The sequence below is a fragment of the Cucumis melo genome, chromosome 4 (genome assembly GCF_025177605.1).
Source record: "Cucumis melo cultivar AY chromosome 4, USDA_Cmelo_AY_1.0, whole genome shotgun sequence".
Taxonomy (NCBI): Eukaryota; Viridiplantae; Streptophyta; class Magnoliopsida; order Cucurbitales; family Cucurbitaceae; genus Cucumis; species Cucumis melo.
In genome coordinates, this window is record NC_066860.1 from 27,084,232 (window position 1) to 27,111,965 (window position 27,734).

General features: G+C 38.7%; 1 protein-coding gene and 2 long non-coding RNA genes across 9 annotated transcripts in view; all 3 read left to right on the plus strand.

Annotated features, from left to right (window-relative positions):
* LOC127149057 (uncharacterized) overlaps window positions 1-24,804 on the plus strand; it is a 49,075-nt gene extending 24,271 nt beyond the window's left edge. The window contains exon 6 of one of the 4 annotated variants that reach the window (XR_007820284.1): window positions 23,580-23,696. Coding sequence is in view for 3 of the 4 variants with exons in the window: in XM_051083801.1 (XP_050939758.1) it covers window positions 23,580-23,615 (36 nt within the window). In the remaining variant the exon portion in view is untranslated. Of the gene's footprint in view, window positions 1-23,060; window positions 23,136-23,579; window positions 23,697-24,554 lie in introns of those variants that run through there. The other 3 variants (XM_051083803.1, XM_051083801.1, XM_051083802.1) reach the window with 3 other exon arrangements.
* Window positions 19,656-22,500, plus strand: LOC127149060 (uncharacterized). Of its 2 annotated transcripts, none has more exons than XR_007820286.1 (4): window positions 19,656-20,126; window positions 20,245-20,331; window positions 20,848-20,992; window positions 22,442-22,500. It is a non-coding gene; the product is annotated as an uncharacterized LOC127149060 (long non-coding RNA). The 2 variants fall into 2 exon arrangements; XR_007820287.1 differs by having other exon boundaries at window positions 22,423-22,448.
* Window positions 24,805-25,113: 309 nt separating the features above from the next.
* LOC127149061 (uncharacterized) lies at window positions 25,114-27,124 on the plus strand. Of its 3 annotated transcripts, none has more exons than XR_007820288.1 (3): window positions 25,114-25,276; window positions 26,157-26,600; window positions 26,934-27,124. It is a non-coding gene; the product is annotated as an uncharacterized LOC127149061 (long non-coding RNA). The 3 variants fall into 3 exon arrangements; XR_007820289.1 differs by having other exon boundaries at window positions 26,157-26,489; XR_007820290.1 differs by lacking the exon at window positions 25,114-25,276 and adding an exon at window positions 25,665-25,939 and having other exon boundaries at window positions 26,379-26,600.
* The last annotated feature ends 610 nt before the right edge of the window (window positions 27,125-27,734 follow it).

Sequence of the window (27,734 nt, forward strand, 5' to 3'; positions counted from 1 at the left end):
GGTAGGTTATGGTTTACGAAACTACACTTAAGTTTTGTTAGGTCATTTTGATAGTTCAAGTGATACTTAGACACGTTTTGAACACCTTTTAGGTTTGTTTGAGACTCAGTTTGTTGCATCTACACACTTAATTGCCATTTTGGGTCTTGAAGTGCTTTTTTTACAATGTTTGAATTTTTTTGGTAGGTTATGAGTTACGAAATTATACTTGAGCATTGTTAGGCCATTTTTTTAAGTTCGAATGGTACTTAGACATGTTTTGAACAGGTTTTAGGTTGTTTCGAACTAAGTTTGTTGCACATACAGACATGATTGCCATCGAAGGGCTTTTTCCACACTTTTTTGAACTTTTTGGCAAGTTATGAGTTACAAACTTATACTTAAGCGTCATTAGGTCGTTTGGAAGCTAAGACGTGTTTCGAATGCTTTTTTGGTTTGTTTGAATTTAAGTTTGTTGCACTTACACACTTGGCATTCTAGGTCTTGAAGTGCTTCTTTTCAATCTTTTTTGAACTTTTTGGTACGTTATGAGTTACGAACTTACAGTTAAGATTTGTTAGACCGTTTTGAAAGTTCAAGCGATACTTAGACATGTTTTGAATGCGTTTTAGGTTGGTTCGGCACTAAGTTTGTTGCACTCACACACACACGGTTGCCACTTTGGGTCTTAAAGTGCTTTTTTCACACTTTTTGAACTTTCTGCTAGGTTGTGAGTTATGAACTTACACTTAAGATGTCTTAGGTCGTTTTTTAAGGTCCAAGTGATACGTAGACATGTTTTCAACACTTTTTAGGTTCGTTTTAAACTTAAACTTACACACTTTGTCGCCATTTTGGGTCTTGAAAGGCTCTTTTCTCACTTTTTTAACTTTTTGCTAGGCTATGAGTAACGAACTAACACTTAAGCTTTGTTAGATCGTTTCTAAAATTCAAGCGATAGTTAGACTCATTTTGAACACTTTTAAGGTTGGTTTGAGGCTAAGTTTGTTGTACTTACACATTTGGTTGCCATTTTCTTTGTGATCTTTGAAGTGCTTTTTTTCACGGTTCTTGACTCTTCGGTACGTTGGGAGTTGTAAACCCACACTTAAATTTGTGAGGTTGTTTTTAAAGTTTCAAGTGATACGTAGACTCGGTTGGAACACTTTTTAAGTTTGTTTGAGACTAAGTCTGTTGCACTTACATACTTGGTTGGGTTGCCATTTTAGGTCCTCGGTGCTTTTTTCACTCTTTTTGAACTTTTTGGTGGGTTATGAGTTGCGAATTTACACTTAAGCAATGTTCAGAGGTTTTAAACTCTTTTTATTTTGGTTTGGAACTAAGTTTGTTGAACTTGCACACTTGGTTGACATGTCGGGTGCTTTTGTCGCACTTTTTGACATTTTGGTCGGTTGTGATTTACGAACTTATACTTAAGCATTGTTCGATCGTTTTGAAAGCCTACACACGTTTTGAACTCTTTTTAGGTTGGTCTGAAACAAAGTCTGTCGCACTAACACACTTGGTTGCCATTTTCGGCCTTGAAGTGCTTTTTTTCACACTTTTTGAATTTTTTTGGTAGGTTATGGTTTACGAAACTACACTTAAGTTTTGTTAGGTCATTTTGATAGTTCAAGTGATACTTAGACACGTTTTGAACACCTTTTAGGTTTGTTTGAGACTCAGTTTGTTGCATCTACACACTTAATTGCCATTTTGGGTCTTGAAGTGCTTTTTTTTACAATGTTTGAATTTTTTTGGTAGGTTATGAGTTACGAAATTATACTTGAGCATTGTTAGGCCATTTTTTTAAGTTCGAATGGTACTTAGACATGTTTTGAACAGGTTTTAGGTTGTTTCGAACTAAGTTTGTTGCACATACAGACATGATTGCCATCGAAGGGCTTTTTCCACACTTTTTTGAACTTTTTGGCAAGTTATGAGTTACAAACTTATACTTAAGCGTCATTAGGTCGTTTGGAAGCTAAGACGTGTTTCGAATGCTTTTTTGGTTTGTTTGAATTTAAGTTTGTTGCACTTACACACTTGGCATTCTAGGTCTTGAAGTGCTTCTTTTCAATCTTTTTTGAACTTTTTGGTACGTTATGAGTTACGAACTTACAGTTAAGATTTGTTAGACCGTTTTGAAAGTTCAAGCGATACTTAGACATGTTTTGAATGCGTTTTAGGTTGGTTCGGCACTAAGTTTGTTGCACTCACACACACACGGTTGCCACTTTGGGTCTTAAAGTGCTTTTTTCACACTTTTTGAACTTTCTGCTAGGTTGTGAGTTATGAACTTACACTTAAGATGTCTTAGGTCGTTTTTTAAGGTCCAAGTGATACGTAGACATGTTTTCAACACTTTTTAGGTTCGTTTTAAACTTAAACTTACACACTTTGTTGCCATTTTTGGTCTTTAAGTGCTTGTTTTACAATGTTTGTATTTAAACTTTGTGAGGTTGTTTTAATAGTTCAAGTGATACATAGATACGGTTGGATCAAACCGTCAGGACTATTAGTTGTCTCTCTCATATATAATATGTAAATTTCAATGGGTTTACATTTTGTACTTGTTCGCATTCTTGTTGATTGTCTAAGGTGTAGGTATTTAAAGCAATTAACAAAAACCCGAGACTTACGTGGAATCCAGAGAATCGGGAGAAAAACCACGATACTTTAGTTTTTATTATTTTTCTTATTAATACAATAGGTACAGAGGGAGAGAATAAATGGAGTACAATAGAAGTAAGAAAGAAAAAGATCTAGGAAATATTTAGGAAATAAAATCTTTTATATTATTCTTTCCAAAAATACTCTACAGGCAAAGCCCTACTAATTCTAACACTCCCCCTCAAGTTGAGCAGATCAAGGGTGTATTTTCTCTGAGATACGGAGATACCTTATTTAGATCTGGCCACCTCCATTCCAAGGAAATATTTCAGATTTCCCAACTCCTTGATTTCAAATTCATCACCCATTCTCTGTTTTAATTGATTGATTTCTGTTTGATCATCTCCGGTCAAAACAATGTCATCTACATAAACTATTAGAATAGCAATCTTTCCTGTCTTGGAAACCTTTGTAAATAGAGTATGGTCAGAGTGCCCTTGACTATACCCTTGGGACTTGACAAAGGTAGTGAATCTGTCAAACCATGCTCTCGGAGACTGTTTCAGACCGTATAGGGATTTTTGGAGTTTACACACCTGCTGACCAAATTGGGCTTCAAATCTTTGCGGGGGCTCATGTAGACTTCCTCCACAAGGTCTCCATTCAAAAAAGCATTCTTAACATCCAGCTGGTATAGAGGCCAATCTTTGTTCACAACAACAGATAGGAAGACTCTAACAGTATTCAACTTAGCAACTGGAGAAACGGTTTCTGAACAGTTAATACCATAGGTTTGAGTAAATCCCTTTTCAACTAACATTGCCTTGTGTCTATCAAGCGTACCATCTGCTTTTTATTTGAGAGAGAACACCCATTTGTGTCCTACAGTTTTATGTCTCTTGGGTAGAGCACAGATCTCCCAAGTTCTATTCTTTTCAAGAGCATTCATCTCTTCCATAACAGCATTTTTCCATTCATGACACTTTAGAGCAGTGTAGATATTTTTCGGTATTATGGTAGAGTCAAGGCTTGCTGTAAACGTTCTAAACTGTGAAGAGAGATTATCATAGGAAACATAGTTGCAAATGGGATGTTTAGTGCAGGATCTGGTACCTTTTTTCAAAGCAATGGGAATGTCAAGAGAGGGATCATACTCATCAAGTTTCCTTGTATGACCCTGTTCTGCTTCATCATTACTGATTTCTATTCTAACCTCAATCTCATCACCACAGTTATTTTCACCCATATTTTCAAGAACAGCAACATCAGACTTGTCATTCTCACTCATCGTATTATTAGTACAAGGTTCTGTAGGGTTTTCCATACCTTGGTCTCGAGGAGGTTCGAAGTCTTGGACTGGAGCCGGCAGTTGACTAGTAGGGGACCCAACTTCCTTTCTGAGATTCCTCCTGTAATATGCTTTCCAGGGAACTTGGTTTGCGGGTAAGATTATGGGATGAAGATCAACGTCAGATACGCTACTAGGAGTAGGTTTAGTAAATTCGAAAGTGCTGTTAGACTATTCACTCTCACTCTCCCCCTGAAGATGGCTAACGGGAAAGTAGGGTCGGTTCTCACAGAAAGTAACATCCATAGTGACAAAGTATTTCCTGGACGGCGGGTGAAAACATTTATATCCGCGTTGGTGTATGGGATATCCAACAAACGCACAAGCCTGAGCCCGAGGGCTAAATTTAGTCTGATTAAGGCCAAAATTATGGACATAAGTGGTACACCCAAACACACGAAGAGGAACCTCAGACACAAGGCGAGTAGAGGGGTAAGACTCCTTAAGACAATCTAAGGGAGTCTGAAGGTGGAGGATACGAGAAGGCATTCTATTGATTAAGTGAGTGGTTGTAAGAATAGCATCTCCCCACAGGTATGATGGAAGGGAAGTGGGAAGCATAACGGAGCGAGCTACTTCCACAAGGTGACGGTTTTTTTGTTTGACCACTCCATTTTGTTAAGGAGTGTAGGCACATGAGGTTTGGTGAACAATCCCTTTGGAGGTTAGAAATTCACTAAGGTTATGGTTTTGGAATTTCCAACCATTATCACTTCGAAGAATTGCAATTTTTGTATGAAATTATGTTTCAATAGTATGATAGAAGTTTTGGAAAATGGATGAAACCTCGGATTTATCTGTGATAAGGTAGACCTAGGTAAGATGGGTATGGTCATCGATGAAAGTTACAAACCACCGCTTTCCCGATGAGGTGGTGACCTTGGAAGGACCCCAAACGTCACTATGGATGAGGGTAAACGATTGTGTAGGTTTATATGGTTGTGAGGGAAAAGAGACCCGATGTTGTTTAGCCCGAATACACACATCGCAAGATAGAGAAGAGACATCAAGTTTAGAAAAAAGGTGGGGAAATAAATATTGCATATATGTAAAGTTTGGGTGGTCCAGTCGAAAATGCCACAACATACAGTCTTGTTCAGAAGTACTAAAGTAAGATGACAGTAAACTAACCCTAGACAAACTACTATAAGAAGTATCATCATCAAGGATGTAAAGTCCCCTGCTATGTCAAGCAGTGCCAATCGTCCTCCCCGAGCTCATGTCCTAGAAATAAACCGATTCAGGTAAGAAGATAGCTTTACATTGCAACTCACGAGTGATCTTGCTTATAGATAACAAATTGTAAGACAGTTTAGAGACATGCAAAACATTCTGGAGAGTAAAACTGTTAGAGGGAACTATTTGTCCTTTGCCAGCGATTGGAGCTAGAGAGCCATCAGCTATTCGGATTTTTTCATTACCGACACACGGGGCATACGAGATAAAGTGTTTCGAAGAACCTGTCAAGTGATTTGTAGCCCTTAAGTCTAAGATCCAGGGATTATTCCCATCAACACTAATAAGCCCAAGGGACTGAGGCATACCTGACTGAGCAATGGCACCCAGAGTCGGAGTCTTGGTCTGGCTTGCAGTAGGATCAGTTGATTGAGAGGTGCTGGCAGGGGTAGTCTCACTAATGTAGGCACGTCCTGAGTTCTGTTTCTCGTTGGAGGACCGTTTCTTACCTCTTGGGGGACGACTGTGGAGTTTCCAACACTGATCCTTGGTGTGTCATTGTTTCTTACAATGCTCACACACAGGAATTGATTTACCATTATTCTTGTCACTGTCATGATTTGAGGACCGAGCGCTAAAGGCAGCGGAGTCAATGGTAGGGGTAGTAGTACACTCATGGCATTAGTGCGATCCTCTTCCAGGCGGACTTCAAAACAAACTTCCATTAGGGAGGGAAGAGGACTTTGTCCGAGTATACGACAATAAACAGTATCAAATTTGGGATTAAGTCCTGCAAGGAAGTTATAAACACGGTCAGCCTCTTCAAGTTTAGCATATTGAGTACCATCATTTGGTGTGTCCCAAACTGTCTCTCAGCATAAATCCATCTCTTTCTAGAGGAGAGAGAGCTTGTTAAAATAGGTAGTCACGTCCAGAGTCCCTTGTTTGCAATTATGGACCTGTTTTCGCAGTGTATACAACCGAGAGGCATTCTGTCGTTTCGAGTAAAGGGTTTGAGTTGTATCCCATAAATCTTTTGTTGTGGCAGCATATAGTAGAGGCTTGCCGATCTGTGGTTCTATACTATTAATCAGCATGGACCGAGTAAGTGAGTCCTCCCCTTTCCAAAGTCGTTCCAAGGCGTCTCCTGGAAGAGGACGTACAGTCCCTCCAGATAAGAAGCCAAACTTGTGGCGACCTTCGAGGAACATCTTTATTGATTGGGACCAAGAAAAATAATTTTGCCCATTTAATTTTTCACCTGAAAAATTCCCTGTAGACGAACCCAAAGAGCCAGTTATATAATTTGATAGTAAATTAGGGAACGAAGTTACCGGATTCTTGGAAAACATCGGCAACTCGGTTGGTTTGGAATGCGTCGAAGACTCGTCCGTTTCGATGTTCGATCTGTTCTAGGGTTGATCAATTCCGTTACCAGAAAACAACGATTGTTGTAAAGAGTCAACGTACAGCGGATGCTTACTATACAGATTTCAAAGATTTACGGTTGAGGGTTGCTGTCTAGAGCTCATAGGCGGCGTGTGAGGATGCGGGTGGCTGGAAGGGTTTGATGGTTGGACATCCGAAAGTGCGTAGAAGAGAATGGGCTGGGCGGTGAGATGAAACCGCCCACGTGCCGGATGTCAAGGGCATACTTGTCCAAGGTATTATTTATCTATGGTCGTATGCCCGAATACCCCTAAATTGCTTTATCTTTATGTCTTAATAGTAGTTTAGGTTAATTCTTTTGTTTTCGTGTCGCCGAGCCACAGTGTGACATTTCGACTTTTTCATATGCAAGCCTGGCAAGGCCAAAAATCTCAATATGTACTATAGGGGGGTACATGAGTAGTCGCACCCCGCCGAGCCTTGTCGCACTCTTTGCAAACTAAGCTTTTTCTTTGCAACTGACAGTCTTCAATGCCCACTTTTATGATGTTTTCAACAATTTATTTTCTCTCTCACGTTTTATAAAACCATTTTCTCAAGAACGTGAAGGGAGAATACGTCATACTGCATGTTTGTCCGCGGATTCCGAATTTCGAACGGCTGACTTGTTGATCGAGCTAAACAAGTGTCGCACAATCGTGTTGAGAAGTTACGATTGTGACAAGTGGTATCAGAGCCAAATCGGCTTATTGACAATAAGACCGAAACATGTCGTCCGCGAACCCATTGGGCAAGGCCCAGAGAGACTGACTAGTAGAGTTGGAGGAGCAGATGCTTTACCTAGTCGAAGTCCCTGTCTCCATCCGCTTCTTGGAGTCCCGTCTCGAAGAGATTGCTGAGAAAATTGACATGATCGATGCGGTAGCTGGCCGTGTCGAAGGATTATCGATACAAGAGTTGTTGGCAAGAGTCGACACTCTAGAGGGAACTGTTGGAAGAATTGGTAGCCACGAACGTGGGGACAGTTCAACGGGCTCTGTTGCCCATATTGAGGAGCGTGTCCAGGAGCTGGATAGCTCTCAAAAGACACTGTTAGAGATGATAAACGGCATGTCAGAGGATTTTCGAGCTACCCTCGATGTCGTCAGAAACGAAATCGCAGATGTGAATGCGAGACTGAGCCTCACAATGCGAGCAATGGCAAACCAAGCTCCCGCTGGGGGAGCCATTCCGGTTAGTAGAGTGAAGATCCCGGAACCAAAGCCCTTCTGTGGGGCAAGAGACGCGAAGGCCCTAGAAAACTATTATCTTTGACCTGGAGCAGTACTTCAGGGCCACAAACATGGTTACAGAGGAAGCCAACGTCACGTTGGCGACGATGCATCTGTTTGAGGATGCCAGGTTATGGTGGAGGTTCCGATTTGTTGACATGCAGGAGGGACATTGCATGATAGATACTTGGGACGCTTTGAAGAGAGAAATTCGCTCACAATTCTTCCCCGAAGATGTCGAGATCTTGGCTCGACGGAAGTTACGCGAGCTGAAACACACCGGTAGTATTCGGGAGTATGTGAAACAGTTCGCGGGGCTGATGTTGGATATACGCGATATGTTCGAGAAAGACAAAGTTTTCTGTTTTGTCGAAGGATTGAAGCCGTGGGCGAAGACAAAGCTATATGAACAAAGAGTTCAAGACCTCACGTCCGCGTACGCTGCAACCGAACGACTGTTTGACCTGTCTAACGACTCTCAGGATGCGAGACGTCATCCAAGTTCCTCATCTGGAAGAAGTAGGAACAACCGCCCAAGTTCTCCTAAAACTACGGGAGGGGACAGACGCTTTAATGGATCGTAGGTCCCATCAATCGAATACTGGAAACTCCTGGCGAGGACCAAGTAACCAGAATGTGTCCAATCGTCCTCTTAGTTGCTTCATATGTAAGGGACCACACTTGGCCAGAGAATGCCCGAACAAAACTGCTTTCAATGCATTCCAGGCATCTTTAGCCTCAGATTCAGACAACCAACCAAGTCAAACCGAGAGGGAAGTAGACCAGACGGAAGAAGTTGATAACCCTCGAATGGGGGCCTTGAAATTTTTGTCCTCTCTCCAGAAAAAGGTGCGGGAGACGAACACACCAGTGGAAAGGGGCTTAATGTACGTTGAAACCTGGATCAACTAGAAGCCAACCAAAAGCACTATGGTTGACTCCGGTGCCACCCACAATTTCATAACAGAAGCAGAAGCTAAACGTTTGAATCTCCGCTGGGAGAAGGATGCAGGAAGAATGAAAGTCGTGAATTCTGTTGCCCTACCTATCATCGGACTAGTGAAACGAACGATGATAAGATTGGGAGGATGGAGTGGCCTCGTAGACTTTGTAGGTAGTAAAGATGGATGACTTTGATGTGGTACTGGGAATGGAATTCCTACTCGAACATCAAGTAATCCCAATGCCTTTGACCAAATGCTTGGTGATCACTGGATACTGCCAAGTGAGAATTGCAGAGGGAGATGAGCCGAAGACAACCTGTGTCACCCGATATGGTGCGTTCGAATTCCTCGTAATGCCATTTGGTCTCACCAATGCCCCTGCAACCTTCTGTACGTTGATGAACCAGGTCTTCCACGAATATCTCGATAAATTCATAGTAGTCTACCTGGATGATATAGTGGTCTATAGTACGACCATGGAGGAACATAGAGACCATCTACAAAAGGTTTTTTAGAAATTGAAGGAGAATCAACTGTATGTCAAAAGAGAAAAATGTTCTTTTGCACAAGAGCGGATAAACTTCTTGGGCCATGTGATAGAGTGTGGCCGAATTGAAATGGAAGAAGGGAAGATTGCTGCGATACGCGACTGGGCAGTGGCAAAATCAGTCTCGGAGTTACGCTCCTTCCTCGGGCTGGCGAATTACTATTGTCGATTTGTCGAGGGATTCTCCAAACGAGCAAGCCCGCTGATTGAACTACTGAAAAAAGACGTTCGCTGGAGTTGGGACCCCGAGTGCCAAGCCGCCTTCGACGGCCTAAAACAAGCCATGATGGAGGGGCCACTTCTGGGGATTGCGGATGTGACCAAACCTTTCAAAGTCGAGACAAATGCGTCAGATTATGCGTTGGGGGGTGTGCTCCTGCAGAATGGGCACCCGATCGCATACGAAAGTCGAAAGTTGAATGCAGCCGAAAGGAGGTATACTGTGTCCGAAAAAGAAATGCTCGCAGTAATACATTGTTTGAGGGCCTGGAGACAATACCTACTAGGTTCGTCGTTTGTAGTGAAGACGGACAACAGTGCAACCTGCCACTTCTTTACCCAGCCAAAGTTGACTTCGAAGCAAGCAAGATGACAGGAATTTCTGGCCGAGTTCGACTTCGAATTTGAACATAAGAAGGGGTCGAGCAACCAGGCTGCTGATGCCCTAAGTCGAAAACAAGAACATGCAGCCATATGCCTGTTAGCTGACCTCCGGGGGAGCGAGATTGGTGGGTCGGTTAGAGACACCTTGAGAGAGTTCCTACAGAAAGATCATGCCGCTCAGAATGTCATGAATTTAGTGAAGGCGGGCAAAACACGATAGTTTTGGGTCGAGGAAGACTTGTTAGTCACAAAGGGCAATCGGCTATATGTTCCTAAAGCAGAGGACTTAAGGAAGAAATTGTTGTATGAGTGTCACGACACTCTATGGGCTGGCCATCCCGGAGGCAGCAGACGTACGCCTTGCTGAAGAAGGGCTACTTTTGGCCGAATATGAGAGATGATGTCATGCAGTACACTAAGACGTGTCTCATCTGCCAACAAGATAAAGTAGAGAAAGTGAAGGTTGCTGGACTTCTTGACCCTCTACCGGTTCCAACAAGACCTTGGGAGAGTGTCTCTATGAACTTTATCACCCATCTTTCTAAGGTAGGCGACTTTGAAGCCATCTTAGTCATCATTGATCGTTTTTCAAAGTACGCCACCTTCATCCCCACCACCAGGCAGTGTTCAGCAGAAATGACAGCTCAATTGTTCTTTAAGCATGTTGTTAAGTTGTGGGGAGTCCCGACAAGTATAGTGAGTGACAGGGATGGTAGATTCATTGGCTCCTTCTGGACGGAGTTATTTTCCTTCTTGGGTACAAGTCTGAACATATCCTCAAGCTACCACCCCCAAACTGACGACCAGACTGAGCGATTCAACTGCATGCTCGAGGAATACTTGCACCATTTTGTAAACGCAAGGCAAAAGAACTGGGTCCAACTATTGGACGTAGCCCAATTCTGTTTCAACGCTCAGACAAGTTCATTTACAGGAAGAAGCCAGTTTGAGATTGTTTCTGGGAGGCAACCAGTACTGCCACACCTTGTCGATCATCCCTTTGCAGGGAAGAACCCTCAAGCCATCAATTTCACGAAAGAGTGGAAACAGACAAACGACATCGCCCGAGCATACTTAGAAAAAGCGTCGAAGCGGATGAAGAAGTGGGCGGACAAGAAGCGACGACCTCTTGAGTTTCGGGCGGGAGACCAGGTACTCATCAAACTACGACCAGAGCAAGTCAGGTTTCGAGGACGCAAAGACCAGCTCCTCGTCAGGAAGTATGAAGGACCAGTTGAAGTGCTGAAAAAGGTAGGGAATACTTCTTACAGAGTAGCGTTGCCCACATGGATGAAAATCTACCCAGTAATTCATGTTAGTAACCTGAAACCGTACTATCAAGACACTGAGGACCTGTAGCAGAATATCGTAACTCGCCCAATTATCGATCTTAGTCAGAAGGAAGACAAAGATGTTGAAGAAATTCTGGCCGAGCGAGTAAAAAGGGGCAGAAGACCCATACGAAGGATCCACGAGTATCTGGTAAAGTGGAAGAACCTTCCTGTGGAGGAAACCAGCTGGGAACGTGTCGAAGATCTTAAAGCGTGGAAGCAGAAGATTTCAAGCTTCGCCAGTTGACGGGGACGTCAACCATTTAGGTGAGGGAGAATGTCAAGGGCATACTTGTCCAAGGTATTATTTATCTATGGTCGTATGTTCGAATACCCCTAAATCGCTTTATCTTTATGTCTTGAAAGTAGTTTAGGTTCGTTTTCGTGTCGCCGAGCCACCGTGTGACATTTCGGCTTTTTCATATGCAAGCCTGCCAAGGCCAAAAATCTCAATATGTACTATAGAGGGTATATGAGTAGTCGCACCCCCGCCGAGCCTTGTCGCACTCTTTGCAAACTAAGCTTTTTCTTTGCAACTGACAGTCTTCAATGCTCACTTTTATTATGTTTTCAACAATTTATTTTCTCTCTCACGTTTTATAAAACCATTTTCTCAAGAACGTGAAGAGAGGCTACGTCATACTGCGAGTTTGTCCGCGGATTCCGAATTTCGAACGGCTGACTTGTTGATCGAGCTAAACAAGTGCCGCACAATCGTGTTGAGAAGTTACGATTGTAACACTGGACAGGAGCGGCGCGTGAAGCATCTTCATATCAGACGGCGGCTCGTACGGCCTCTTCAAGTTTAGCATATTGAGTACCGTCATTTGGTGTGTCCCAAACTGTCTCTCGGCACAAATCCATCTCTTTCCAGAGGAGAGAGAGCTTGTTAAAATAGGTAGTCACATCTAGAGTCCCTTGTTTGCAATTATGGACCTGTTTTCACAGTGTATACAACCGAGAGGCATTCTGTCGTTTCGAGTAAAAGGTTTGAGTTGTATCCCATAAATCTTTTGCTGTGGCAGCATATAGTAGAGGCTTGTCGATCTGTGGTTCCATACTATTAATCAGCATGGACCGAGTAAGTGAGTCCTCCTCTTTCCAAAGTCGTTCCAAGGCGTCTCCTGGTAGAGGACGTACAGTCCCTCCAGTTAAGAAGCTGAACTTGTGGCGACCTTCGAGGAACATCTTTATTGATTGGGACCAAGAAAAATAATTTTGCCCATTTAATTTTTCACCTGAAAAATTCCCTGTAGACGAACCCAAAGAGCCAGTTATATAATTTAACAGTAAATTAGGGAACGAAGTTACCGGGTTTTTGGAATACATCGGCAACTCGGTTGGTTTGGAATGCGTCGAAGACTCGCTTGCTTCAATGTTCGATCTGTTCTAGGGTTGATCAATTCCGTTACCAGAAAACAACAGTTGTTGTAAAGAGTCAACGTACAACGGATGCTTACTGTACAAATTTCAAAGATTTACGGTTGAGGGTTGCTGTCCGGAGCTCATAGGCGGCGCGTGAGGATGCGGATGGCTGGAAGGGTTTGACGGTTGGACATCCGATGGTGCGTAGAAGGGAATGGGCTGGGCGATGAGATGAAACGGCCCACGTGTCGGACAGGAGCGGCGCGTGAAGCATCTTCTGGTCAGACGGCGGCTCGTACGGCTGCGAAACCACTCCCGTTGGGTAGATTGGCAGTTTCTGTAGGTTCTGGAGCAGTTTCTCCATGGCGGCGGCGGCAGTGACGGGTTCAGTTTCGATCTGGTTTTCTCCTAGGGTTTCGTTATTGCCTTGCTCTGATACCATATTGAAAGCAATTAACAACAACCCGAGACTTACGTGGAAACCAGAGAACTGGGAGAAAAACCACGATACTTTAGCTTTTATTATTTTTCTTATGAATACAATTGGTACCAATGGAGAAAATAAATAGAGTACAATAGGAGTAAGAAAGGAAAAGATCTAGGAAATATTTAGGAAATAAAATCTTATCTATTATTCTTTTCAAAAATACTCTAAGGGCAAAGCCCTACTAATTCTGACAGTAGGCTTTAAGGTTTTCTTTGTGAAGATTCTGATTTCAGATTTAAGTTAACGAAAGTGTTTTACATTCCTACATCATGAAGTTGCATCCTTTATCTTTTTAAACATGTGTAGCCATATACTGCTTTAACTTTAAGTTTAAACTGTAACAATCTATTCTTTCAGTGCAGATCATACTTACGGTTGTTGAACATCATAGTGCCATTGTTCCTTGGCAACTTATAGCTGAAAGGACCGGTGTTGTTATGAAGTTTGTAAGTTTAGGTGAACATAATGTCCCAAACTTACTAGAGTTAAAGGAAATGTTTTCAACAAAAACAAAGCTTGTGGTTACCTATCATGTCTCAAAATGTACTGGGTACACCCTTTTATTTGATATTTAGCATTTTTTTAATCTATTTTCTTTTTTTACCATTCAATTTATAAACATTACTCAAATAAAACAAGTAGTAGGTGAATATTTCAAACTGAAGTGTTATCATATTACTTCAGTTATCACACTTCTAGTGGAAAGGTGTGCAGCTGAATAAAAATAATAAAGTCAAATGAATGAAGAACGAAAAGAACTGTCAGACATTTTTCCTTCTCTTGATTTGTGTCCAATTACTCTTGATATCTTTCTAATAATAACTCTATGGAAATAGTGGAATTCAGTATGATTTGATTTTTTTTCTCTGCAACTTCTATTCTTCCAATTGAAGAAATAGTTGGCTTGGCACATCATTTTGAGGCAAAAGTGCTTGTAGATGCGTGCTTGAGTGTTTCACATATGTTTGTCGATATCCAGACACTTGATGCTGACTTTCTTGTTGCTTCTTCTCACAAGGTTAGGTTGTTTTCTTATTAATTAAATGGCAAGCCTTACATTTGGGCATATGAAGATAAGGAATAAACATGCTTCAGATGTGTGGGCCTACGGGCATTGGATTCTTGTACGGAAAGATTGATCTATTGTTTGCAATGCCTCCATTCTTAGGTATGTCCTTTGAGAAGATAAGTTATGAAATTAAAATTGCATCAGTTCGTTTTTAGGAAGTCAATATCTAATTTTCATATTTGGTCCTACATGGCTCCAGATGGTGGAGATTTCTTGACTATTCCACATTTGCACAACCTCGTTCCAGGTTAGTGGACTCCATGGTTGCAATTTTGTCCTTTTATTTTACTTTAAAATGAAAATTTTCTCAATGTATTTATTTTATATGATGTGGAAAAATTAAAACGTTCAATATATAGGGCTCAAGAATTGCAAGAGAGCTAAATAACTGTCGTTTATTTAGCATTATTTGTTTGCTCATTTATTCTCATAATAATTGACACTTGATAAATCATCTTTTTGAAGTCATTATGAGATTTAAATAGATGACTTCTTGAATGGTGTTAACATTTTGTGATGTCTATTTTATTCGAACTATTCATTAATTGATGCATTTTTACACATCCTTTTATCTCTTCTATGTAATCTCTTCCTATCCAAATGCCTTTTGGTATTTGCATTAAAAAGTCTTTTTGGTGGACAATATTGTCCTTAATTCTACTAATTACTCATATCCCCCTTCGTTAGATTTGAAGCTGGGACGCCTGCAATTGGAGAAGCAATTGGTTTGGGAGCTGCTATTGATTATTTATCTAGGGTCGAAATGCAAAAAATTCATAGTTACGAAGTGAGTTGATTGAAATTTGGTATATACCCTTTGTTTGAGAATTTTTGGGTTGTGAAAAATGCGTGAAGCAACTAAATCAGGGTATCAACTAAATAATTACCTTCGTAGTAAGTTAGTAATAGAACTTTTTTTCTTTAATCAAAGAATTTAGGTATTATTTTTCTATCAACTAGGTTACCTGGAACACTGAAAATTCAGAATGATATGATAAATATGTTTACAAGTTTTAAGACTTTAGTCTAACGACGAGGAGGTGTTGTATGCTAACAGGAAGAATTGGCGAATTATCTATATGAAAACCTTCGTGCAGTTCCTAACATTCGGTTATATGGCCCAGCGCAATTTAGACTTTAGTGTATTTATAAATTATTTAATTAAGCAACGGTTTCATGGACTACATTTTTTCTACATAATTATCGATGTATACATCGTTGACACTTACCTGCCTTTGTTTTTTTCAATACAAAGTCTCAAATTCCCTGGGATCAAAATTATAGTGACTCGTTGAACTAGTTAATGAGATTTTAATTATTGCTTAATTAGCCATGTTATTTGGCAATTGCTAAGAGACATCCATAGGCATAAGCAATATTTTATGGTTGAACAAATAAGTTAGGTAGATGAAGTATTGATATATAAAATCATGTAGCTATAAATTTTATTGTTATTATTATTGGTTGGCCTAATAGTGTTAACATTAATGTGTTATTAAATATTTTGAAAAAAAAAAGTGAAAAAAGAGACTAAACTAATAATCTACCCTATTATATAAGGGTGTGTTCATAGTTTTTTGGAGTTTGTGTTTTCTAGAATAGAATCAGACCAAAATCGAAAATCAAATTGCATTATGTGGTTTGGTTTGGCTTCACAGTTTTCCTTTTATTAGCATATGTTTTTTTATATATATTTTTTAAATTCCTGAAAGTGATCGTGGCTATGAGAGAGTGAGAGTGGCATGGCATGGCGGTAACGGTAGGAGTGAGAGATGTTGGAGTGGAGACAACCAAATTTAAGAGACTGAAAGTGGTGTGACCGTCGGAGGTGAGGTGAGGCGTGAGTGAGTGAGTGAGGTGATCATCGAAAAAGTTAGATGGAGAGAAAAAGAAAACATAAAGTTAAGTTGAATAAAATTGAATAGATATATATTTTCAAAGAAATATATATTTTCCTAGTAATTGGGGAATAACATTTGTATCCCTTTTGATGTGATGAATAGCCTAGAAAAAAGAACTTTGGGGATATTGGGTCAAAGTTTGGATCGAGGAGGAGAATGATTGTGAACAAAGAAGGAACATACAAAAACCCGAAAGTGTAAATTTGAAGAAAAGTTATGTAATTGGAAGTGAATTTGGAGTAAGACACGCTACAAGAAAAATGGACTTCCATCACAACTTACTATAGTGATCAATTGAAAGAGGAGAAAAATAGTTTCATAAATGTCAAAATTCATATCTTTGGTGGGTAAAAAAATGTTGTTTTCGAATTCTACTTTTTCGTGACACTTATGTGCTGTAGTAAATACATAAAATAACGCTAAATAAATTTAAGTATTATTTTAATAAATATATTTTTCCTAATTACAGTCAAACCCTAATCCCTTTTAGCAAGGAAAAATTCATAAAGTAACCCAAAGAGTAAAGTTATTATGAAAGTGGTAGGAAAATTGAAAAATCAAATTCAAATATTTTGAGAGAATTCCATTGGAGAATTATTTTTCAGCGAAGAGTAAATAATGAAAATTAATGTCTGAGAGGAGCTTTTCTTGTCCCATTGTTGATACAAGATCATTCAATATTGTTGAGAATAAATGTTTTGGTGGAATGTTAGGTAAAAGGTCGAGAAAAAAAGAAAACATAAAGTTAAGTTGAATAAAATTGAATAGATAAAGGTAACAATATAAATTTACATTTTGTCATACCTAATAAAATCTTTAAAAATGAGTTGGTAATAAAAAAGGTTTGTCTTTGATTACTTGTGAAACTACCCTTTCCCTTCCACGAAAACTCTCTCCATCACTCTAATTTGCTACACACTCCTCCGATTTGCCATTTGAGTTCGTCGAGTTCCTCTTCTTCATGTGAATTCGTAGCTATGTATGCTTTTCTTCCTTCTTTTCTTTTTTCGAACATCACCTTCTTCCATTATCCCAACCTTGGTTATGTTCGTTGGAAAATGTTTATTTGACGAAACCAGCTGGTCATACATAGCTTGAAGAACAAAGAAAGGAAGTTGGTTCTCAAGCATTATTATTATTATTATGCATGTCCCTAATTATTTCTCGTTCTATAGATTCATAGTAGCAAGAATAGACATTCTTTTGAATTATTGGAAAATGATCTGGGGAATTAAATAGTCATATACATAATCTGATATTGTAAAATCAATAAAACATCAGTTTGAGTACAAGAATCCTACAGTAAAAAATAAAAAACATAAAGTATCCTAATTCAACGAAATGTATAACTACCTCCCAGCTACTAGTTACTTCTTTACACTTTGAAGTCACTTAGCCCATGTGGAGCAAAGAGTTATTAAAGTCAATATTAGTCATACTACAATAAACAAAAAAGAAAGAAAGAAAATTATAATATTTGTCATTAAGTCTCGTAACATAGAGACATTGTAGTTGAATAAGTTTAGCCCTTGTCTTTGAATGAACAAAATACAGAGAAGGTAAGTGAGTAGACCCATAAATGATCCAATTTGAGTTTTTACAATCTATCTTTTAGACAATATAGTAGATTGAAAATCTAGTTAATACAACAATTAGTTTTAAAATCAAAATGGAGTACATGTATCCAAAGGTAAGTACAAAAGCAAGATTAGATTCGTAGATAGTTTTTGAAGGAAGTTCAAATAATGAACTCTGCATCAGTTTGAGTTTTTTCCTTATAAATATTCACTCATTAATGGAGATAGAGTGTTCTGTTCGGTTGGTGGTTGTGGAAAAAAAAAGGAAAAAGATTTGTGGTTTTCCTAATCCTAGGTCATCCCTCAAGTCCTAAGCCGTTCATGTGGTTTTCCGATCCAAGTACAATTTCATAAGGTGATGAAAAAATTCTACCCTTAATACTATTACTTTTAATTTTATTGTCTTTCTAGTTAAGGCCCCTCTTGCATTTTTCATTTTTCTCACAAAGAGCAGATATAAAATCAGGAAACTTTTTTTTACCCACCCATGTCCTGAAATTTCTACCGAATGCTAAAGATATATCCACAGCCCCAACAAACATGACAATGAATCAAAAGCTTGATCATACATTGAAGTTCTTAACAACTCTTAGTTACTGAGATATATACATCTAACAATCTGTCATTTTGATGCTCACTTTCTGACAACTATTCCATGTTAAACTTTGGACCATTTGATTAGTTAATAGACAACATTATTCTTTTTTTTAAAAAAAAAAAATCATTAATCTTACAAATTAGCTTAAGAACTTTCTTGAGAAAGTTAGAGAAGAGGTTATATAAAAGAGAGTAACAACTTTTGGGTAAAAAGAGTAGGGAGGGGGTTGAAAAATGAGAAATGGGTAGAGAAGAGTTTATTGTGTTCTGTCAAAATTTGTTGGTATAGAGGGTGGGGGTTAATTTGTTCCTTGGTTAAAGGAGATTACCAAATATAGAAAAGGAAAAACAAATAAATAAAATTTTGAATTCCAACTTTGTATTCCAACTTCGAGCCATTTCCACAATGCCTTGAACACTCACATTTGTGCGACATAGATAGCTATTTAAAAAGGGAGCTTAAGCGCTCTTTTACCATTTTTAAGAAATGCTTAGATATAGCCTTAAAGATACTATAAATAATTTATGAATATCTTGCTATCCTAGTATTAGAAATTTCTTCAAGATTCTATTGAATCTAATTTCAATTTTGCAACTATTTCCAAAGTAAACAATAATAACAATATTGTAACGTTTCAAAAGAATTCAGGTTTCTTTTTTTTTTCTTTTTTTTTTTTTTTTATAGAAATGACTATGTACTTTTTTATATTTTCCCCATGAATATTAAACTAGAGTCATGAAATATGATAAGACTCAATTGTGATCAAATTATATGGTAGAAACTTATAACTAATTACGGAATACTTAAATAGGAAGAATTAAGAAATAAAAATGAGTTGTGATTTATTGTAAATTGTAGTTAAATAGATAAATGGTTGAATTTCGGGCACTAAAACGAAACACCGAATCGGCGCCTGATAGGACACGTTTTCACATTTTTTATTTTTTTCTCCACGTGGCTATAAAAAATACAAAATAAATCATTTATGGAAAAAACATAGTTTGATGAAAAGTTATGAAGAAATTATTTTAAATTACTGAATTTATTTTTTAACATATTTATAAATAAAATATTTTAATGATATATAGTTATTTATGTTTAATAAGAAACTTCAACGAGACAAATTTTTTATACTTGATAGAAAAATATTTTATCTGTTTTATTATTATTTTTAATATAAAATTAGAGTTGTTTTAAAAATTAGATTTGTTTTTAAATATATTAAATTTTCAGATTTTATTAAATAATGTCTATTAGTAAAATAGCATCACAATTTATAATAGTTTGTCTAAAAACTATTTAAAAAAACAAGTGCATTAAATATTCTTTTGCAAAAAATGTGTATGCACGTATATATTCTTTTAACTTTAATTATATATTATTTTTTTAATTCAAAATCTCTAATAACTTGTTAAAAATTAAAAAGTTTCATTTCATTTCAAATTTCAAAAAAGCAACTCCGCTTCTCCCTCATTTCTAATTTCTTCATCTTTCTTCTCAACGGCAACTATCTCCCCCCTCTTACCCCTCTCTCCGCCTCCCCTTCTCTCTCGATCTCTTGTCTCCTTCGTCTTCCTCAGAATCTTCACTCTTCCTTTCTCTCAATTTCTATTCTCTAAAATGAAGCATCCACCCAAGAAACCCTATCTTGCTAAATACCCATCTCGCCGATCCACTGCCCATTTTCTATTCCTTGCGCTAACGGCGCCGGAATCAAGGGCGGAAGACCCCTAGGAAACCTATGTCGTCTTCCAAAGAAAATGCTTCACCGTCAGATCCCAAATTCCCAACTCCATGGTTCCCGATTCCAAACCCTCGCCGACTAAGTTGAAGAGCCTGCTCCATCTTCTAACCCACTTAAGCGGAAGCTCAGTATGGAGACCGTTCCGGATAATTCCATCCCTGGGTTGTCTGATTCTGTTGCTAAGGTAGTTCGTAGTGTGATTATGGGGGTTTTGGTATATTTTTTTCTTAATTTGTGTGGTGTAATGATATTTTTCTGTAATATGAAAAATTAATTTGGTCTTATGTTGAATCATCTCACAGATTAGAGAAGATGTAAAATCTGGTGTAGAAAATTTAACAGAGGAGTGTGTATCCACAATGGCAGCCGTTACTCGGCTTCTAATGAAGGTTTTTATCTTCCTCGTGCTAATATGCGCACCTGAGTGCGCCCCTATCCCTGCAACCGTGTACTAAAAAAAAGTTGCAGTTGTCCAAAATGTCTATATATAATTTGTATGCCATCCTTTATATTTTTAATATTGTAATTTCGTAGATTGGTGGAACTGACTTCAGTATGCATTGGACCTTGAAATTAGTTCTGTTACTAAAGCATGAAAAAAGATCAACTTTAATAAAGATTAGAAAATGTTTGACACTTTATAGTCTTGATTTGTGTCAAAGACTACTTAAAGCATGAAGTCTCTCATCATGATATTGTGAAAAATTGCATGCCTTTAGTAGTTCATGGTCTCCACTGTTCTTCCTTTTCATGGTTAACCTTTTAAAATGAATTGAATACAATTTTAAACACCATCTTTATAATCTCAGAATAATTATGCAGGGTTTATCAGAATAATATGTTTGTTTCTTCAGATATACTTAATATTTCTTTGATTGCTCATTCATTTTGGTTTCCATTTTTAGTCGATTATGGTGGCTCACTTTGGAAACTTGTTACATAGCTACTGCCAAAAGCTTTAAATTGCCTTCCGGATGCACCTCAAAATCAGCTTCATTCTTTGTGTTTTCTAATTTCTAGCTCACTCAATTCAGCCATGGAAGTACGGAGGTAAGTAAAGTTCCCTTTTGGAATTCAAGTTCTTCTGTACTTCTTGTTGGAGTTTAAGAGGCATTTTTGTTCTTGTTCTTCTTCTTGCATAACTGTGGTTGTGGAATTTAGGTTTTAGGTAGTGAAAGAACTTGTATTATAGTTTTCTGTGGTAAAAGGAATTGAACCCACTTGCCATATGTTCACTCAATTTGATTTTTTACTGTAAGTTGAGTCAGTTATGGTCATTTTGAAGGGGTTCAACTGCATCTAGGAAGTTGGGAAGGAGTCAAAAGGGATTTTTTAAGCCAAAACTGACTTCTCTCACTTTGCCAGAATTGACTTCTCTCACTTTCTTTCTCTACACTTCTAACTTCCAAAGTTTTTGTGACTGTTAGTAGTTTCATCAAGTGTTTGTGTTTGCTACTTGGTTATGCTTCATAATTGCTTTAGATTCACAAAAATACTATAACCTGTAGCCCTGTAATTCTATCCATTTCAGGAGTTTGAGATCTTTTTGTGTGTAGGAACTAACACAAATTGAATATTTCAAAAGTGAAAAGAAGTTGGGTTTGTAGAAAATAAGTGCCATTTGGTTGAGTTATGACTACTTTTGAAAATGGTTTTATTTTAACTATGACTGCATTTGCTAGTTTGTTTTTTGGTACTTCATTCACCATCCATTTTCTCTCCATGGTTGAGTTTCTCCCCTCATTTACTTTTTATAACATTCATTAGATCACTCTTTAAATCATTCAATTACAAAGGAAAGGCTACTTCAATTCATCATCAGTAAACTATTTTTTTCCTTTAGTAACAATCACTCACATCATTGTCATTTCTCTATGTATTGTATATAGACCAGGGCGATTTCTAGTTCTCTTCTAAGATTAAAGAATTACCAGCTAATCATTTAGGAAATATTGCAGTTAAATGGTTGTTGGGTTGTCAACTATACTATTTTTTATCTGTTTTCTGTGTGCGGTTGAAATTCTTCTGATGTCCCCCATCTCCTGTGATTCTTTTCTTCAAAATCAAATAGTAGAAGTATCTGTTGGTTCATCTGTTCCACTTGCTTTGTCCCCTGTCCAGGAGTAAACCTTCGTATATTGGAGAAACATGCTCACTGAGAACATTTCGATCAATTTCAACAAGCTTTACTACTAGTTTTGATAGGCTTACGAGTTTTGGAAACATAAGATTTGATCGAGAAGTTAGGAGTAAAGGTTTGGGATATCTTAAATGTTTGGGTGATAGAAACCCGGTATTTCTTCATTTGTGGAATGAAATACTTGTCATGTTGTGTGTGATTGCTACCTTGTTGGATCCTTTGTTCTGTTACACCTTGTTGGTTGATTAAGGCAAAAGATGTGTTGGATTTGACAACAAGATGAGAATAGTAGTTGTAATTGTTAGCTCAATCATAGACTTCCTCTACATAATTCTCATAGTCTGTCATTTTCATTTTAGATATTCCACATTTTATAATGCAAAACCTGATGAAGCCGGTGATGGTGTTTGCACAAGAGCTCGGAGATTCTTTTTATCTTACTTCACAATTGACGTTCTTTCAATTCTTCCACTCCCCCAGGTATGAAACTTCATCCTTTGCTGGCTTAGATTCTATCAATCTTATTGTCAAATTTGTCCATTCCATTCGTAACCAAGGATTCATTTGTAGGACAAGAAAGATAATCATCATTTAGAATATATATGTGAGAGTGCACACACAAAAACAACTAATTATTGAAGCAGAAACATAAAAGCATAATTTACGGAGCATACTGTTCTAAGTTAAGTTTGTGCTACAACAAGATATCCACTCTTGATGTTAAAACACAAAGTCGTATTGTCTAATCCCTTTAGTAATCTACAAGAACTCCAAGGAAATAAGCTCTGGGTCATTATCAATTTTGTTTTCCATCCTAAAATATTCAATTATTCTCCTCTTTGGGAAATTATTGGAGGATGACCATGATGGAGATCTCAAATCTTTACACCAACCAACAGTTGTTTGAATGTCTTTTCTATCATTTCTTTCTTCTTACCTGGGAGGGGTTAAAAATTTTCATTTCTTGTGCATTATTAGCCATGCAGGGTTCACAGAAAGATTTGAACTTTTCATTTGTGGTCGTGAGCTGGCCAATGCATTTTCCGAATTGATCGATTGTATTTATCAAGTAAGAGTTGATTATATCAATCATTAATGTTAGAAGGGTGCACACATGATGAAACTTTTTAGCCAATTTCATGGCATTTGAAAGAGAGAAAGTACATTGGTATTGAACTAAAATTAAACTGGATAATCTATCACCTTTTGGAAGATAACTTTCCTACACTTTGTTCCATCTTGTATAGACCCTTTCAGTCAAAAGGTTACCAAAGGAATCGTTTTTGTTATGTGTTATGTGCTTAACTCCATAACAATGTGCGTCCAAGCTCTACATGAGCATTCTATTCTTCTTGCTTGGTATACTTGTGCATTATTGGTTTATGTGCCATGTCAAGAAATAATAGTTTCTATTGGAACGTTTTAGTGTTTCGGTTCCATGATAATTGGAATGGTTGTAATGATCCTTTTCTTTTAAAACAAACAAAATTGGCACAGAGGATGATTAGAAAACCAGATCAGGCAACACAATGAAAAGCATGGCTCAGCTGTTTCTGAAACAGACTCTTTGGACTTCAATTGCCAAAAAGATGAGGATGGTTCTTATGAAGCGACACTTGATGATGATTTTCTTACTGCTCTGGAATATGGAATGCCACTAGCTTCTGGACTGGTATGCTTGTCTTTTCTGTCTGTCCACTTTTATGTATCTCGTTTCGGATGGGATCCTTAATGCACCGCTAGTGAAACTCTAGATCATTCCATTCTTTTGACATAATAAAATCACAGAAAAAGTAGATTAGAGAGTGGCCAATGAAAGTATCTTGAATAGATATTTCATAGCTGTTATGAAGTTTTTCCACATGCAAACATTTAAAAACCAGCTGCTGAAGTCTCCCATGTGAAAGCAACTAAGCAAGTAGTCTATAATTTTGAAGTGCATACAAATTAACGAATCTGGGATGATATTTGATCTATAATTAAATTGTGGAACGTATGATGGATGTTTCGTTGTACTTGGATGTTTAGTATCCCTTTTCCTCGCTGTAATAGATGGAAGAATTTAACTTTCAAGGAATTGGAATTGATAGATTATATGTAGACCTCAAGATCGTGGCCTTTTATTTATTTAGGGTGATGGTATTATTCTGATGCATGTGAAAAATACTCGTGTGTAGGTGGTGGTTTTAGTTCTCATCCCAAGCTTAAGAGGAAATGGATTTAGATACCCATCAATTGATGATTTGTGGGGTATGTGGGAAAAGAACTAGGGTTAAATAATTTGCAAAAGATCAATGTAAGTATCCAATTAGTGGATAGGTCCTATATGTTAGCCCCATAGGCATAGTTGAGGATGTTCTTATTAAAACAGAACTTATTTTTCTCGTTGATTTTAACATCCTAGATACCCATAAATTTTTAGTTTAACTTCTTTAATAAAATTTTATAGAAATTATTGTTTTCTTTTTGTAGGAATAAAGGAAAATGAAGTATAATCGAATTTGGAACCTTTGCAAGCAAGGGGAAGTTTTCTGTTCCCTATCTCTTTTTTTTATCCTTACAATCTTGCTTAAAATGCTTTGAAGACAAATTAAAGTTTTAAGTGGGGGGTAGGGTTGTAGCTTTGCATGTTCTATGTCCTTTGGGAAATTTTCATTTTGCCAAAAATGTCCAAATTTTAAACTTTTTCAATTTCTTTATTCTTAAAATAAATACCATGTCTAATTTGCTTTCTAGCTTAGACAAGCATGTCTGCCTAACCCTTGAGCATGGAGCTCGGTTTTGTGATTGTGTTTGTCATTTGAATATTTTAAATATGTTGAAAATGCATTCTTTGATAGCTTAGAAATGTGTAGAAGACATGCTATCCATTTTCTAAATATTTTAAATACTGTACATACTTAATAATATGTGTTGAAAACATGGCCTAACCAAAACAAGATCTGCCTAGCCCTTAGAGTCGACTCGGTTAGGTCAAGTAGAATACGTTAGGCTCCTTCAGTATCAGAGCTTGTGTGGGGAACTCTTCACTTTTCGCCTAACCACAACCAGACCTACATAGCCCTTAAAGTCCAGCCGGTTAGGTCAAGTAGAATGCGTTGAGCTCCCTCAGTATCAGAGCTTGTGTGGGGAACTCTTCACTTTTGGCCTAACCAAAACCAGACCTTCCTAGCCTTCAAAACCCAACCGGTTAGGTGAAGTAGAATGCGTTGAGTTCCCTAAGTATCAGAGCTTGTGTGGGGAACTCTTCACTTTTCGCCTAACCAAAACAAGACCTGCCTAGCCCTTAGAGTCCAGCCGGTTAGGTCAAGTAGAATGCGTTGAGCTCCCTCAGTATCAGAGCTTGTGTGGGGAACTCTTCACTTTTGGCCTAACCAAAACCAGACCTACTTAACACATAAAGTCCAGCCGGTTAGGTCAATTAGAATGCGTTGAGCTCCTTCAGTATCAGAGCTTGTGTGGGGAACTCTTCACTTTTGGCCTAACCAAAACCAGACCTTCCTAGCCTTTAAAACCCAACCGGTTAGGTGAAGAATGCGTTGAGCTCCCTCAGTATCAGAGCTTGTGTGGGGAACTCTTCACTTTTCGCTTAACCAAAACCAGACTTGCCTAGCCCTTAGAGTCCAGCCGGTTAGGTCAAGTAGAATGCGTTGAGCTCCCTCAGTATCAGAGCTTGTGTGGGGAACTCTTCACTTTTGGCCTAACCAAAACCAGACCTACGTAGCCCATAAAGTCGAGCCGGTTAGGTCAATTAGAATGCGTTGAGCTCCCTCAGTATCAGAGCTTGTGTGGGGAACTCTTCACTTTTGGCCTAACCAAAACCAGACCTTCCTAGCCTTTAAAACCCAACCGGTTAGGTGAAGTAGAATGCATTGAGCTCCCTCAGTATCAGAGCTTGTGTGGGGAACTCTTCACTTTTCGCCTAACCAAAACCAGACTTGCCTAGCCCTTAGAATCCAGCCGGTTAAGTAGAATGCGTTGAGCTCCCTCAGTATCAGAGCTTGTGTGGGGAACTCTTCACTTTTGGCCTAACCAAAACCAGACCTTCCTAGCCATCAAAACCCAACCGGTTAGGTGAAGTAGAATGCATTGAGCTCCCTCAGTATCAGAGCTTGTGTGGGGAACTCTTCACTTTTCGCCTAACCAAAACCATACTTGCCTAGCCCTTAGAATCCAGCCGGTTAGGTCAAGTAGAATGCGTTGAGCTCCCTCAGTATCAGAGCTTGTGTGGGGAACTCTTCACTTTTGGCCTAACCAAAACCAGACTTGCCTAGCCCTTAGAGTCCAACCGGTTAGGTCAAGTAGAATGCGTTGAGCTCCCTCAGTATCAGAGCTTGTGTGGGGAACTCTTCACTTTTCGCTTAACCAAAACCAGACTTGCCTAGCCCTTAGAGTCCAACCGGTTAGGTCAAGTAGAATGCGTTGAGCTCCCTCAGTATCAGAGCTTGTGTGGGGAACTCTTCACTTTTCGCTTAACCAAAACCAGACTTGCCTAGCCCTTAGAGTCCAACCGGTTAGGTCAAGTAGAATGCGTTGAGCTCCCTCAGTATCAGAGCTTGTGTGGGGAACTCTTCACTTTTGGCCTAACCAAAACCAGACCTACGTAGCCCATAAAGTCGAGCCGGTTAGGTCAATTAGAATGCGTTGAGCTCCCTCAGTATCAGAGCTTGTGTGGGGAACTCTTCACTTTTGGCCTAACCAAAACCAGACCTTCCTAGCCTTTAAAACCCAACCGGTTAGGTGAAGTAGAATGCGTTGAGCTCCCTCAGTATCAGAGCTTGTGTGGGGAACTCTTCACTTTTCGCGTAACCAAAACCAGACTTGCTTAGCCCTTAGAGTCCAACCGGTTAGGTCAAGTAGAATGCGTTGAGCTCCCTCAGTATCAGAGCTTGTGTGGGGAACTCTTCAATTTTGGCCTAACCAAAACAAGACCTACCTAGCCCATAAAGTCGAGCCGGTTAGGTCAATTAGAATGCGTTGAGCTCCCTCAGTATCAGAGCTTGTGTGGGGAACTCTTCACTTTTGGCCTAACCAACACCAGACCTTCCTAGCCTTTAAAACCCAACCGGTTAGGTGAAGAATGCGTTGAGCTCCCTCAGTATCAGAGCTTGTGTGGGGAATTCTTCACTTTGGGCCTAACCAAAACCCGACCTTCCTAGCCTTTAAAACCCAACCGGTTAGGTGAAGTAGAATGCGTTGAGCTCCCTCAGTATCAGAGCTTGTGTGGGGAACTTTTCACTTTTGGCCTAACCAAAACCAGACCTGCCTATCCCTTAGAGTCTAGCCGGTTAGGTTAAGTAGAAAGCCTTGAGCTCCATCAGTATCAGAGCTTGTGTGGGGAACTCTTCACTTTTGGCCTAACCAAAACCATACCTGCCTAACCCTTAAATTCCAACCAGTTAGGTCAAGTTAAATGCGTTGAGCTCCCTCAGTATTAGAGCTTGTGTGGGGAAGTCTTCCCTTTTGGCCTAACCAAAACCAGACCTGCCTATCCCTTAGAGTCCAACCGATTAGATCAAGTAGACACATACATATATATATGAATAAATGAGTCTAAATTCATTTAATTTCGCTTTCAAATTTTTAAGAATGAAGTGACTTAATTGAATTCCAATTTTGGTCATTCCAATCGCACGATTGAGTTTGATTTCT